Here is a 15,966-nt window from a genome sequence, read left to right on the forward strand (position 1 = left end):
ATTGGTCTGTGAGCAAGTATGTAGGGCATTTTTTTTTTTTCGATTGATGGTTGGGTGTGGGAGGACCCAACTTACTTTGAACAGTAACACTTCTGAGTTGGTGTCTAGGGGTGCTAGAAGAAGGTAGGCTAAGCAAGCCTTGAGGAGCAAGCCAGTAAGCAGTATTCCTCCATAGTTTGTCTTCTGGTTCCTGCCTAGAGTTCCTGCCCTGACTTCCCTCATTGATGGAAGGCTATAAGATGAATGAAGTCTTTCCTTCCCAAGTTGCTTTTGGTTATGATGTTTTATCATGGTAAAAGAAATTCTAACACACATATCAATTGTAAGAATCATGGTGGAGTTGAAGACAAATTTGGGGGTAAATTAAACTGCCTTGAATTGAGAAAGGAAACACTGGAAGGGCATTGTTAGGATGAAGGAAGGTAAGTAAAAAGTTGTATTAACTTTTCTAATAATGCTAATTATCCTCTTATTAATATAGCTCAACTTGAAATTTTATAGTTTAAAGTTTTATATATAAAACTTTAATAATTTATAAAATTATTGTAAAATAAATTATAAAAATAAGTGTAAATATTAATCATGTACTATATATTTTAAAGTAAATGCCCTTTGTAGAACATGGAGATTTAACACACATCACTGTGCAGTAAGCACACCTAACTCTCACCACTTTTTTAGAATATGATGTGTCCCAATAAACTGTAATCATCATGCTAGATAATAAATCTCAGGAACTATTCCTCCTATCAACTGTAATTTTATATCTTTGGAGCAACATTTCTGCACTCCAGCTTTGGTAATCTCCATTCTATTCTGTAAATAAAATAAGCTTTTGGGGCTCCATTTGTAAGACCATGTGGTACTTGTCTTCTTGTCCCTGGCTTATTTAACTTAGATGATATCTGTCCCCAGGTTCATTCACAGTCTCAAATGACAAGATGACCTTCCCTTGGATGGCTTGACAGCATTCCACCCTGAATACATCATTGTCCACCCATCCCTCATTGATCTCAATCTTCTGTACTGTAGGTAGTGTTGCAGTGAGTGTGAGCATGCATATATCCCGTTAACATACTGAACTCACTGCTTTGGGCATATATTCCAATAATGGCACTGTTGAACTATAGAGTAAGTCTATTTTCATGTATTTGGGAATTTCCATTGTGTTTTCCATATTGGCTATACTAATTTATATCCCTATGTATAATTCATAAATATTCTCTACATCTTTATCAGCAGTTAATATTACAGAAGAACTAATTGAATGGTGCCCCATGTTGTTGGATTGGAATATATAAAAGAGTTAAGATGGCAATTCTAGCCAAATTGGTACATAGATTTCAGCACAATACACATAAAAATCCTGCCTTTCTGCAAAAATTATTAACCTGATTCTAACATTCATTTTTGAACTATAAGGACCCCCAAATAGCCAAAGCAATTCTTAAATAAATTGACTAAGTTGTTTCAAAGCTTCCTACAAAGGTGGAGCAATCAACATGGTGTGGACAGACATGCACAGCTCAACAGAACTTGAGGGAACAGTTAGAATAAGCCTGTACACTTGTGCTAAAAATGATGTGTGGCTAGAGTACCAAGACAACCTAGTGGGGAAAAGGTTTTTTGCAATAAATGGTCTCCAACAACAGAGTATTGAAAAAGTTAAGTTGGACCACCATCATATGCCACACACAGAAAATTAATTCAAAGTAGACCAAGGCATAAAGGTAAACTAGCAATTATGTAACTATTGAAATAAACCAATATAAATCTCAATGACAGCTTGTTAGACATTGGCTTCACAGAAATGGCAATGAAAGCACACGCAAAAAGAAACTAAATAGATTATTTTCAATAGTTAAACTCAATCTTCAAATGCCATCAGCACAGTACAATGGTGTCAGTATGGGGGAAAACGTTTGCCGATCATAAATCTCATGAGACTTAGCTAGAAGACAAGAACTCCTATATAACTCAACCTTTTCAAAGGGATAAAGACGTAGACACATCTCAAAAGGAAATATACAAGTGGCCAAAAAGCACATGAAGAGATGCTCAACATCAATAGCCACTAGGAGATGCCAACCAGCATCACACGATGCTGATTCCCATTAACGAGGACAGCTGGTGGGGAAGGTAACGCATGATGGCAGAGAAGCTTCTAGGTGACTTGCTGCTGGATGAATGTGAAAGCAGTGCAGTCAGTTTCTTCATGAGTCAGCACCTCAAATCCTGTATGCACTGTGTCCAAGAGTCCAATAAAACACTCAGCACATGTATTTTCACAGCAGCATTGTTTATAATGGTGGAAAGGTGGAAACTGTCCAAATGTCCATCAACTGATGGACAGATAAATGTGTCATTATCCATAAGTGTTGTGGTACTCGCCAATAAAAAGTAAGTACTGACGCACCCTATAACATGGGTGAACCTTGAAAACATGCTAAGTGAAAGAAGCTAGGAAAGGGGTCACATTACAGGATTGACTCCTACAACTGAAAAACCAGGTAAACCTACAGACTAAAAGCAGGTTCTGTTTGCCTAGAGCTGAGGGTTTGGGAGGAAATGCGAAGTGACTGGCAATGCCCAGCTTCTTTGCAGAGTGAAGAATTGTTCTTGAATTGATTCTGACGATAACTTTACAACTCTGCAAAACTAGAAAACACTCAACTGTACAGAAATGGATGAATCATATAGTATGTTAATGCAATTTCTATACATATTTAACCCAATTTGAAACAGTAATTTATGAAAGCATAAAATATTTCTCTGAATTCTTTTTTTTTTTTTTTTTTTTTTTTGGTTTTTTGAGACAGGGTGTCTCTGTGTAGCTTTGCACCTTTCCTGGAACTCGCTTTGGAGACCAGGCTGACCTCGAACTCACAGAGATCCACCTGCCTCTGCCTCCTGAGTGCTGGGATTAAAGGTGTGTGCCACCACCGCCCGGCTGAATTCTTTCTCCAGGGGATTTCTTTCATATTTTTTTCAGCTTCTAATTCTTGTCACTATGGTGCCCTATTACAGGTACAATATGATGATACCTTATAACATTTTCAGATATTTGATTTGAGGCTAGAACACAAAGGAGAAGCATCCACACATCTACATCATCTAAGGGTGCTATCTTAGCATCATCTACCTAAAAATTCCAGTGAAAGCTGGATATAAAAATTAGACAGAAAAGCAGTACTTTATTTTTCAAAAATTTTAAAGGAAATGAAAAACTGGGTTTACATACTTAAATATTGAAATTCAATACCTACATAAAATATACCTACATATAGCTAAAAATACACTGATTTTAGTAACAACTTATTTTTCACATACCAATATTTTGTCACTCTCAACATTATTTAGTAAAAATAAGAATTAGAGATTTTTTAAACTATACTTACATATTAACATTAATATTTTAAGACTTTAATTTTAAAATTTATAATGATAAGCTATATTTAAATGTGTCTTTTTTCAGTCCCATTTTAAAATTAAGTACATCAGTTAGTAGAAACGTATGAACATACCTCCCGTCTAGAGCTGGGTACTTGTAAACCCCATTTTCCAGTGCTTCAAGTAGCTGTGACCCCGTTACTCTAATAACCAAAACTGGGTCCACTATGGGAAGTACAGCCAAAAGATCATACAGAGTGAAATTCCCTGGCGGGTGTATCCTATCAGATCTGAGAGTGCCTACAATGATTTAAAATGAGGGAAAAATGTGTTTTAGTTTTCTCCATAAAACAGTACTTTGATGACTCAAAGTTACATTTTAACTCAGAACCTTCCATCCCTAGGACAAAAGGCCCTAATCAGGCCTCTAATGTCTTCCTCATATTTACTTCCAGCTTAATCTTATATGTAATATATTCATTTTAGAAGACTTAATTTCATGTCAACTCCCATGTTCTTCTTAAGTATTAAGTTGTAACATTACAACTGGAAAGCATTACTCTCCCCTACATCTGCAGAACCAGGCCCACGAATTCCAGAACAGATCTTCACAGGCAGCAACTACAAAAAATTTCATTCTTGGAAAATGTTTTCATGGACAATTCTAAACCACTCAGATGTAAGGTTAAGAGCTTTTGTATCGTCCATGAAAAACAGAATTCTAAGAAGTTTATCATTTGGACGCTAAGCAGTATTACATCATAAATTTTGGAGAGCAGAAGACAGAAGCTGGAACTGGGGATCAAGTCCAAGGCCTGGCACACACCAGGCCAGAATTCTTTCACTGCGTGACATCTCGACCCCACAGTCTAAGCTCAGGAAGCAGTCGAGACCAAGTCTCTGTGCCCAGACAACACCTGAAGCTGTCGGTAACGGCATATTACCTAAAGTTGTTTTTAGGGGAGGATTGTTTTTTATTGTCTTAAAATTTTTAAACTCTAAGTCTACCAACTTCCAACAAAAGCAGTAAGACTAAGAGCTGGTCGCTGTCTGTCCTGAAGGAAGCTCTTACCAGCTCCTTATTAAAGAGGTAAGAAGACAAGACTGGGCAGAGCAAGAACTTCAGCCCAGAGACTTCAATCTCTTGCTTTTTATTTCATCAGAACAGAATAGCACAGTGTTGAGACAGATGAGAGACAGCGATCTATTCACAGAAATCTCATTGGCAAATCAAAACTCTACAAACCAGATGTTTTAAGTCTCAGATAAACTGAACTCCAGAATCTGCTTCCAAATACCTAATTCTGACAGGAAATGGGTAACTGAACTCATGGAATTAATCAAGTTTCTAAGTGGGACTTCACAAATCTTAAAAATAACTACTATTACTACAAGTTCTGGCAAACTGAACTTAGTCATTTCGTGTTCCTTTTAACACTGAAGTCACCTGAATTAAGCAGTGCCACATCAGCTCGTGTGGCCTCTAACATGGCATTCGTCACCAGATTTCCAAGATTGCTCTCACATCTTCTTACTGTAATTTCACGGCCATCTAATTCCATATCGATTGGGCAGAGAACTTCTTTTAACATATACTAAAAGAAGAAAAAATAGCTATCTAAAATCAAAATTCCTTGTGTTTCTATTGATTTCTTAAATTAATTTTCTCCACTTGATCATTTATTTTCACTTCAAGTTAAAAATTCAAAGAATTTACTGGAGTTCTTTTTTTCTGTATTAGTACTAAAAGGATACCAAAACCCTGAACACTCAACAGCCACTGACTTTAAAAGCTAAGAAATACGCCATGTTATCACACAGTTTTGAAGCCTTCATCCTAGTCTTCTAGAGCCAGAAACATGTTATAAAAATATGTCATAGTCATGGTATCAAACTGATCCAACATTAAACAATTAATTACTTCCAACTGAAGCAGAATAGAAACTTCTATTCCCATAGAATTAGCTCAGGTGCCAAAAGTTATATTAAACAATACATACATCGATATCAAAAGAACATGGCTTATACTTCATAAATCTCTCATAAAAGTAACATACATGCATAACCTTTAAGCAACTACATTTTGCCCAAAATGCTTAAGGGCCTGGTAAAAAGACAGTCCTTAAGTTTTCAAATTCATGTGAGAGTCTAAGTGGCCTGGCGACAAATCACTGAAGGTTTGAAACATATATATGTAGAAGAAAGGGAGGAAAACCATATTTTCATTACAAACTGACGTAAAATTCACCTGTGCTTTTGTATTAAGCTAGTGCTTAATGTAAATATCAATCTCTTTACTAAAGGCATAAATTCTTGCAGAATTTGATTATAGAAAAACATTTTAATAATATCAGTTAAAATAAACAGAAATGTTACAGTGGGTCTAAATTCCTTTTATTTGCAAAGTCAAAATAAAATATAAATGGGATATGTAAATTTAAAAAATAGAAAACTATCACAAATTCCCATGATTTTATTGTGATTGGAGATGATATTTTTGGTGTTGCTTATTCACGATCACGGGCTATGATGCGGTCTACAACGCTGTCTAAAATGTGATCACCCCACATTTTGCTGAGGAACACATGGAATACTCACCCACCTGTATGTTTTGAGTAAAATCTCTTACTATTGCTTTAATATAGGAATCTTCTTCCAAATAACTCACGACATCCACTTTCTCAAACACATATTGGAAAGAGGCATCAAATAGCCGTATATTTATTTTGGTCAGATTTTTAAAATCAGATCCACTTTTGACAATCCAAGTCTCATTCACTTTCCTGATCCCATATTCGTGGTCATGGCCTCCCAGAATCAAGTCGAGCCCTTCTGCTCGCTGGGCGAGCCTTGTGTCGTTCCCCCACTTCATATGCGTCATCGCAATCACAAGGTCGGCTCCTTCCTCTCTCAGCTCCACTGCCAGCTCATTAGCCGCTTCGACGTAATCTTTATAGCTTACGTTAGACTTGTTCACGGTAGCCAGAGTATCAAGCCAGTCTTCTTCAACTAGCCCCATTAAGCCAATCTTCAGGTTGTTCCAACTAACTATCTTCTTTACTGTACCATGGCCAAGAGGCTCAGAAGTAAATCGGTCGTGGACATTACTGAGAAACCACGTGAAGTGCATTTGTTTCATGTAGTCTTCCAAAATATCAACACCAAAGTCAAACTCATGGTTTCCTAAAATAAAATAAAAAATCATAAAAGTTTAAGTTTAAATCACAAGAATATTTTTCCAGCCCCAAACATTGCAGTTCTCCATGTGGTAGCTTCCAATAGGTGCAAGGCTGCATGTTAAGAGCAAGCATTTCTAACACATATATGTTTAATTAGCCCAACTTTCAATTAGAAATACAGTGATTTTTTAGAAGCCTTTAGCCATAGAATGTCTCCTAGCACTTCAGATAGTGTTGTAATTCAAAGAAAGTCGTAAGTTTGGAATAGAAGCCTTACAATATGGGGGAATGCAGTGACATGATTAATGGCTGCTGAATAACACACTAATTTAAAGATCACTTTTAGTGCATGCAGCCACACTTTATAAAAATACCCATTCTTATTCCTGACTGAAAATTTCGTAAAATTCAACCACACTATGAAAGGAGGAAAGTCCTGGTACATCTCTACTGTATTATCTAAAATCACTGTATCTGTCACAAGGGTAAAGAAGTAGTCGTTATGAAAATAAAAGCCAGGATTGGTGGTACAGGGCTGCAGGCCCAGCTATGTGAGAGGCTGAGTCAGGAGAATCACAAGTTCAAAGCCTAACTGTGCTATAAAGAAAGTTCCTCGCTAGTCTGGGCAATTTAGGAATGCCCTGTCTCAAGAAGCAAAAAGCTAGCCGGGATACAGCACAGCAGTGCAGCACCTGTCCAGCACACCGAAGGAAAATTCAACATAGTGACCCTTTAGGTAGTAACCAGGAGTTACTCCTGAAATCAGCCCCGTGGCAGACCCCTTCGTAAGGGAAAATTCAAGTAACAAAATTTTCCATCGGATTATATTTTATCATTTCATATTTAAAAGCAACAGATTTACATAAAGCAGGATATTTTAGGAATACAGTAAAGTATCTATAGCATAGAATTAATCAGTATGATATGTGAAATTAACAATTCAATAGAAAATTCAGATGCAAGCTGGCTCCTTTCCTCTGGAAAATATGTTGACAGTTGATGGCAATTTATCTGTCCTTGAAAAAAAATCATAGGTCAATGTCAGTTTTATTTTCCTTTTATACTTTTAGAGACTTTTATAATTAGTTGGAGGTTTTTATAATTGGAAACCCTGGCATATCTACTTCCTACATGATTTCTGGAGAACTACTTTGCTGTAATTCTCATAGATAATGATCAGATACAGACCATGCATTCTTAATCTAAAACTCCCAGATCTGAAAGTTTTGAGCACCAAAGTATGTATCACAAGTAGGTAGATGACTCCATACCAGATTTTATGTAACAGGTTACTTTCAAAATAAAGAGAAGCAAAACATTGCATAAAATTGCCTTCAGACAATTATCAAGCATACACAAAATATAAATGATTTCTGTTTGGACTTACATTCTATGTCCAAGGTATCTCTGTATTAAAATGTAAATACTATAAAATAAAAAAAAAACTCTGTGATTCAAATCACTTCCAGTGTCAAACATTTTGAATATGAACTGTTCAACCTCTATTAGCTAAATAACCATGTATATTTCCCTACAGTAACACTTTTGATCTCACAAGTCTTATGAAGCTATGTTATGACAATAAAATTAATAAGTTATTATAATAAAGTTATAATATAGAAAATATACTGAAATCATTTTTTTTCTATAAACTAGGATGAACACCAGGAACTTGAAATTTAAAACAATCTGCCATATACACTGGTACCTCTCTAAATAAAATACCTAGGAATAAATGTAACAAATGTTCCTTTAGTAGCAGAAATGTTCAGTTTTAATGGAGTGAAGCTTGTGAACACACACACACACACACACACACACACACACACACACATACACACACACAGGAAAGTACAGTGAAGTCTTATGAAAAAAAATCAAAGAATTGAATAAATGGAAAGAGAACAAATGTTCATGGACCAAAAAAAAAAAAAAAAAAAAAAAAAAAAAAAGACTCAGTACTTTCAAAGTTAATTCTTCTCAACTGATGTACAGATCAAATCCCCTTCTAACCAAGATCTTAATTTAAAGAAAGTCATTTCATGGGTATCAGCAGACTGATTTACACGGAAAGCCAGAATACATAACGATGTTCACGGAGAAGAAAAATAAGAGGGCTGTTACTCAACTTGAAGACTTACTAAAATGGACAGTGCTCACGACAGGGGAGCAGCAATGAAGTAACAGACAAACTGACCAAATCAGTCGACCAGAAGGATGGAGAGTTCTCAAGAAAATCCACATAATTACACAGTCTGATCTTTGACTAAGAATTAAAAATCCAATGGAGAAAGATTATCTCCTCCAAATGGTACTCAAAGTTGTTTTAACTTCATATCCACATTTTTAAAAAATGAATCTAGAAAGACTAGGCAATACTGGTGACCTCTAGGCTTGACTGAGCGACCCTGGCAACCTACACATCATTCCAAAGGCATCCTGGAGGCTTGAATAGTGAACCTACACAAAGACCATATGTTTTGTAAAACAATTCAGGAAATCTTGTAATCTAAAAAACATTACCAGGCAAACCACTACTGTGATTGATAATCTCTGTTGTCAACCTGACTGGATTTGGAACATTTTAGGCGATGGTTAGATACACCTCTGTGCATGTCTATAAAGCTGTTTCTAGAAATAATTTACAAATGGGGAAGTCACACCATAAATATGAGTATATCACATCATGTGCTGGGTACCTAAACAGGGTGTAGGGGTAAAGTGCTGAAGGTCCCCCTTTCACTTCTTCCTCATCCATCTAGATGCAAACAATTGGCTGCACACTCCTGTTGCCATGGAGCTGCCCGCCACCATGCCTTTCTGCCATAAAGGACTATTGCTGTGGGATGGTCTGTATGTCAAATTGTTCTGATTGGTCAATAAATAAAACACTGATTGGCCAGTGGCCAGGCAGGAAGTAGGTGGCCAAGCAGGAAGTAGCTGGGACAAGGAGAGAGGAGAATTCTGGGAAGTGGAAGGCTGAGGCGGAGAGACACTGCCAGCTGCCGCCATGACCAGCAGCATGTGAAGACGCCGGTAAGCCACCAGCCACGTGGCAAGGTATAGATTTATGGAAATGGATTAATTTAAGCTATAAGAACAGTTAGCAAGAAGCCTGCCACGGCCATACAGTTTGTATGCAATATAAGTCTCTGTGTTTACTTTGTTGGGTCTGAGCGGCTGTGGGACTGGCGGGTGACAAAGATTTGTCCTGACTGTGGGCAAGGCAGGAAAACTCTAGCTACAGACTATATCCCCTCAAACCAGAAGTCAAGGTAAATCCTCCATCCCTGTGTGGCTTCTGGTCCAAGTATTTGGTCATGACCGGAAGAAAAGTAACTGAAATATTATCAACAGATGTAAATGCTACAGAGCATCCTTTCTGTGTCCAACACTGTTCTTGGACTTAAACATACACAGATACAAAACAGACTGAGACTTTCTGTTCTTGTAGAATGAGGGGGAGAAAGATAATAGATGAAGTACATCCTCTCGGGTATTGGCATGACTTTCAAGGATATGGCGAAGAGGGAGCTTTGCATGCTGTCCGTTACAATGTAAATTAGCACAGTTATTATGGAAAGCAGTAAAAAGGTTCATCAAGAAACTTAAAAATAGAACGATTATAAGACCCAGAAATTCCACTTCTAAGAATTTGTCCAAAGACACTGAAAACAGTATGTGAAAGCAATCCCTGTTCCCCAGTGTTCATTGCAGTGTTAGTCACAATGGCAAAGACTTGGAGTCAACCTCATGTTCATCAATGGAAATCTTCCTTGAGTGTATATATGCACAATGGACTATTACTCAGTCTTTAAAAGGAATGAAATTCTATGATTCCAGAAAGCACACTCTATTTAGAATATCCTTTCAGAAAGACTATGCATACACTTACTTATAGGTGAGGTATTTAAAGAGCTGGATTTATTTGAGCATTGAATAGAATGATGGTTAGACCAGAGACTGGAGTAAGGAAAGTCTATAGAACAGGGAGTTGTCAAAAACAAGAGAGCCAAGTTACAGCTGAACAGGAGAGCTGTGCCACATGTGAACACTAGTCCATAATGATGTGATAGCCCAAGTGACTGACAGGAGAGTAATTCAGATCAAATGTCACCAAAAGTACTGAGTGAAGTAAAGAATACATCAGTTCATTTTAACTTTTATTCTAGATTGTAAATTTATGCCTCATTGTATAATTATAACATCACATACTCATATTTGTAAGTAATAACACCAATTAAAATACTAATTTAAAAATAAAACACATAGTAATTTTTACTCAAAATATGCATTAAAAACACTTGGCTTGTATGATGAGAACACTAAAACTAACTAGATTTAGCATGTAATTGTTTTACCTTTAATTTGTACATTAGACTAATAATGAAGCTAAAGACTACACATCAGTATTCAGCCATCATGAATTCATATACCAAGGTCATAACTGAGATTCATGAATATGACTTTAGCTACATTTTTAAAAGATAGTAGCTGCTTTCACCTGTTTGTTTTCTGTTTTGCTTACTTTTGTTTGGTTTTTTAATTTCATTTATGCATGTGTATATGTATGTTTGCACCCCAAAGGCCAGAAGAGGGTGCATGATACCTGAGGCTGAGCTATAGACTTGCTACATGGGTTCTGGGATCCGAACTCTGGTCCTCACATTTGTGCAGAACATGTTTAGCTGTTAAGCCATCTCTCCAGACCCTGGAGGTTTCTTTTAAAAGTATTTCTTATAAGCTGACCAGGCTCCTAAACACTTGATCAACTCTTCCATTTGTACCTCGGAAGTTTATTCCTCTGTGTAGCCATTAAAACCCAGAACTACATCTGACTGGACCAAAGGAGGATGAGACCAAAGCCAACTCTGGAGCAACCTGCTACAAGAAGACAAACCCGCATCAGTCCACAGACACATGCTGTGATAGGTGCTTGGACAAACCACATCAGACCACAGACACATGCTGTGATGACAAATACTTTTAGCTTCCCAGAGGATGACTCAGTTTCCTGGGAACTCACAAGCCAGAAAACAGGTCCAACCACAACTCCCCATCATCAGCTTGCCCTGAGTCACACACAGTATGCTACAGACCAAAAAAGAAAGGTTCTTTATTTTTCCCTTTCATTGAAAAATAGATTCTTTTCTCATACAATATGCCCTGACTATAGTTTCCCCTCCCTCTACTCTCCATCTCTCCTCCACTCCAGATCCACTTCCTTTCTGTCTCTCATTAAAAAAAAAAAAATCAAAAAAAAAAAAAACAGGCTTCCAAGAGATAACAAATATGACAAGATAAAATATAATAAGATAAAGCAAAAGCCATCATAGCGAAGTGGGACAAGGCAAACCAACAGAAGAAAAAGAGTCCCGAGAGCAGGCACAAGAATCAGAGACCCACTTGTTCACATAGGAGTTTCATTTAAAAAAAAAAAAAACAACAACAACAAAAAACCCTAAGCTAATAGCTGTGATATATACACAGAAAACCTGGTGCACACCCTTGTAGGTCCTTACCGGTTGCTATAGTCTCTGAGTTCATATGGGCCTTGCTGAGTTGACTCAGAGGGCCCTCTTCTCCTGGTGTCCTCCATCCCCAACAAAAGGAATATTCTTAAAAGCAGCAAAACTTCCAGTCCAGGAGCAATAGACTCAAAACTTTTAATATAGTTTTTTATCTTTTGAGATTATAATTCCATCATTTCCCCTTCCCTTTCTTCTTTGCAAACCCTCCCATGTACTCCCTTGTTCTCTCTCAAGTTCATGGTCTCTTTCTAGTTATTGTTATATATATTAGGAATATATATGTATACATATATGTATATACATATATTCATGTATATTTTTTCCTAAATGTATGAATACAACCTGCTCCATTTCAACAAAGTAAACTGATTTTCTTAAAAATGTAAGGTGAGATGGTGATGAAACAGGAAGAAATGAAAGAAACAATGACCAACATTCATATTTGTTTGGACATACAACATAACTTTGGATAAAACCCTAGAAAGTTAAGATTACTAAGGGGTATGGGAACCAGGCAGAAAAGGGCCACACACAGAAAAAATGTTTGGCTCTACAATGAAATGTTTTGGTTACTAAGCCTGATGACTGTATCATCTGAACACATATTTATAAATATCCTAACTTTATTATGGCGCATTTTAATGAGATAGTCTGCCAAGCACCCTTGTAGACCTCCCCCCCAGCTCACTCTCATCTTTGTCTGTGCTGCTCTGGCTTTGGATATTTCAAGTTCAGTGGACTGCATTAGCTGACTCGTTCTGCTGGCTTCCTGTTGGGCTAAGCCAATGGTACATATAGGCAGGAAGCAAGAGAACTGGTTGTTATGAAGGAGAAGGTAAAGGTATTTATTATTCAGATTCCTCCCTTCTTAAAGGTCATTGTAGATTGGCTGTGTGCTGTGCTGAAAACCATGTATCCATCCTACCAGCTGACCTTCCCATGGGATTCCTCCCTTACCTTTTCAGGCCTCATTACACCATCCTCATAATAATGCTAATAGAAATAGTATACAGAAACACATATAACTTTAATATTTATAGAACCACATTTCGAAAAGAAATTTACATTCTTGTTTTCATACTGTATTAAAATTCCAGTCTCTATATGGAATTTATAGCACATCTCAGTTTAAAGTAGTCACTTTTTAACTGCTCAAAGCTATCTTATTCCCCTCTTAAGTATTTTCTTCTTTCCCCCATATCTTTAAAGTCTTTTTATTATACTATCCCTAAATTTCTCACACGAATGTCTAATCTATTTTGTGTAAGAATAAAACTCACATACTAAGGGAATTGCTTTATAGAATGATCAAGAAAAAGCAGAACACAAAGTGGTATAGTCACTATGTGATCCCAACTACATAAAGAAATGTACATGGAAGAAATGAGAAAGAAATAACACAAGAGGTGAACCTAAATGATGATGTCTGATTTAGTTTTAATTATCAACTTGTCACAGCCTAATGTCACCTAAGAAGAGAGTCTCAAAGTCCAACTGAGGGATTGTGAAGATCAGATTGGCTGGTAGGCACGACTGTGGGGAACTGTTTTCATTGCTAATCAATACAGAAGGATCCAGCCTACTGTGGGAAGCACCGTTCCCTAGAAGGATCCAGCCCACCATGGGAAGCACCATTCCCTGGGTCTTCGGTTGTATAACAAAGTTAGCTAAATAATGAGTCTGTGAGAAAGCCAGAATGCAGTGTTTCTCCATCATCTCTGCTCCATATTCCTGTCTGAGTTCCTGCCATGTCTTCCCCCCAATGATGGACTGTAACCTGGAAGTATAAACAAGTAAATCCTTTCCTCTCCATGTTGCTTTTGGTCAATATTTTATTACAGCAACAGAAAGAAACTACAATAAATGGCATTATGATTACTTTCTATTTCTTTACATATTTTTGTACTTCTGAAATTGCATTAAATTACTTTAAAAGACTTTTAAAATGTCAAAATGACAAAAATGCAATATAAGAGCAAAACTGATAAGTCTAATATAACCAACAGGTATTGGCCACTTCTTCTCACTTTCTTAGAACAGAAACCCACTTGCAGTAGAGTTGAAAGGGAGAAGAAACTCAAAAGAAAATGTGAAGTCAACCAAATGGAGGATTTTTTGCTCTAAACAGAGTGGCAAATCAACTGATTTATTGGTTCATAATTTAATAGCAGGCGAGAAACTGCAGCCAGGGTTCCAGCTGTGATGGCAGAAACAGTCAATCAGGATGCAGAGGGTTCTTTCGAGAATCAAGAGTGGCAAGACATACAAAAGGTTCCAGAACCTTCCAAAATACCACCAGCAGCTAGTAACTAAGCACTTAGATACATGAGCCTGGAGAGGACATTACATGTTAAACCATAACCAGGAAATCTCCATAGTCCTCAGTTAAAGGGCGCTGCTGTAATTTTTTATCAACAGTTCCTTATTTTCTAACAAAGTAATGAGAAAAAGTTAGAATGTGTGGTGTAGTTCACAATAAATATCCACAATATACCCACCTAAAATGTTCTAATTCCTAGGTCAACCTCTCCACACTCATAGTTTTACTGTAAAAAAAACTAATTGAAACCACCTAAACATATAATAATAAATGTGTTAAATAAAGCAATATCCATTAAATAGAACACTTTGTAACTACTGATGTTACAAAATTAAAATCTCATTCACAGCAATGTAAATGAATTACATTAGTGACCCTGAACTGAACATTTAAATGGTAAAATGACAAATTTATTATGATAAAAAGACATGAGAAAATGTTCATAATGCATTCTTTACTTTTAAAAGTTAAAAATGTTACAGTGTGACAAACCAGTGGGGGGGGTGCTTAAAAGCTGTGAATCAATAATTTCCATGATTCACTGTATAAAATCTAGAAAAACTCACATACAAAAGAAAAAGTTCTCTTCTACTATCCAAACATCCAAATAGAATCACTATATCTACTGAATATCCCCCAAATGGGATGGTAGTTAGATATATAGACAGAATCCCGTAAGTTTCAACTCTTTAATTATCTTGCGAGCATGAGCAACTAATGTCCAAAATATTATCAAATGGCCAATATTATATTGTAAAGTGAGACACCCTCACACTTTACTAACAGAACACCTTGTTTTCCTTACCTAGTATAGTAGTTTGAATGTAATTGGCCCCCATAAGCTCACAGGGAGTGGCACTATTAGGAGGTGTGGCTTTGTTAGAGTGGGTATGGCCTTGTTAAAGGAAGTGTAGAGGTGAGCTTTGAGGTTTCCTATGCTCAGGATACTGCCCAGTGTCTCAGGTGACTTCCTATTGCCTGCAAAACGTAGGACTTCTCTACTTCAGCTTCTTCTCAGTACCATGTCTGCCTGCATAACACCATGCTCCCCACCATGATGATAATAGAATGAATCTCCGAACTATAAGTGAGCCGCCACCCCAATTTTTTTCCTTTATAAGAGTCACCGTGGTCATGGTGTCTCTTCACAGCAATAGAAACCCTAACTAAAATACCTAGGATCTGTCTATCTTAAGAACGAAACAGCTAAAATGCTTACTGTGGGCCTCATGCACATGGTTACTATCTTCTTCAGCCTTCACAGATGTTCTGGGATGGTATGCCATTATTTTCCCAATTTTATATCACAAAACAACTCAGAGATCAGTCACTTCATTTTGTTAATATTGTTGCCATGCTGTTTTTAATTTGGGGGCCTTTGGGGGTATGTGGTAGTGAGATAGGGACTCACTCCACAACCCAGAATGACTAGGAACTCAACTATGTAGCCCCAACTGGCCTCAGACTTAGAGTGATCCTCCTGCCTCAGCCTCCTGAGTCATGGGATTACAGGAGTAAACCACTAAACCCAGAAGTCACTTTCTTT

At 37.0% G+C, this 15,966-nt stretch overlaps 1 protein-coding gene across 2 annotated transcripts in view; it reads right to left on the reverse strand.

Annotated features, from left to right (window-relative positions):
* The window catches only part of LOC102924138 (trifunctional nucleotide phosphoesterase protein YfkN-like), a 43,418-nt gene that overhangs the window by 9,798 nt on the left and 17,654 nt on the right, over positions 1 to 15,966 (reverse strand). For both annotated transcript variants that reach the window (XM_006982696.4, XM_076551943.1), the window contains 3 exons: positions 5,993 to 6,573; positions 4,838 to 4,985; positions 3,525 to 3,690 (listed from right to left, as the gene is read on the reverse strand). In XM_006982696.4, the coding sequence (XP_006982758.2) occupies positions 3,525 to 3,690; positions 4,838 to 4,985; positions 5,993 to 6,573 (895 nt within the window). The remainder of the gene's footprint in view (positions 1 to 3,524; positions 3,691 to 4,837; positions 4,986 to 5,992; positions 6,574 to 15,966) is intronic.

This window comes from Peromyscus maniculatus, chromosome 15 (genome assembly GCF_049852395.1).
Source record: "Peromyscus maniculatus bairdii isolate BWxNUB_F1_BW_parent chromosome 15, HU_Pman_BW_mat_3.1, whole genome shotgun sequence".
Taxonomy (NCBI): Eukaryota; Metazoa; Chordata; class Mammalia; order Rodentia; family Cricetidae; genus Peromyscus; species Peromyscus maniculatus.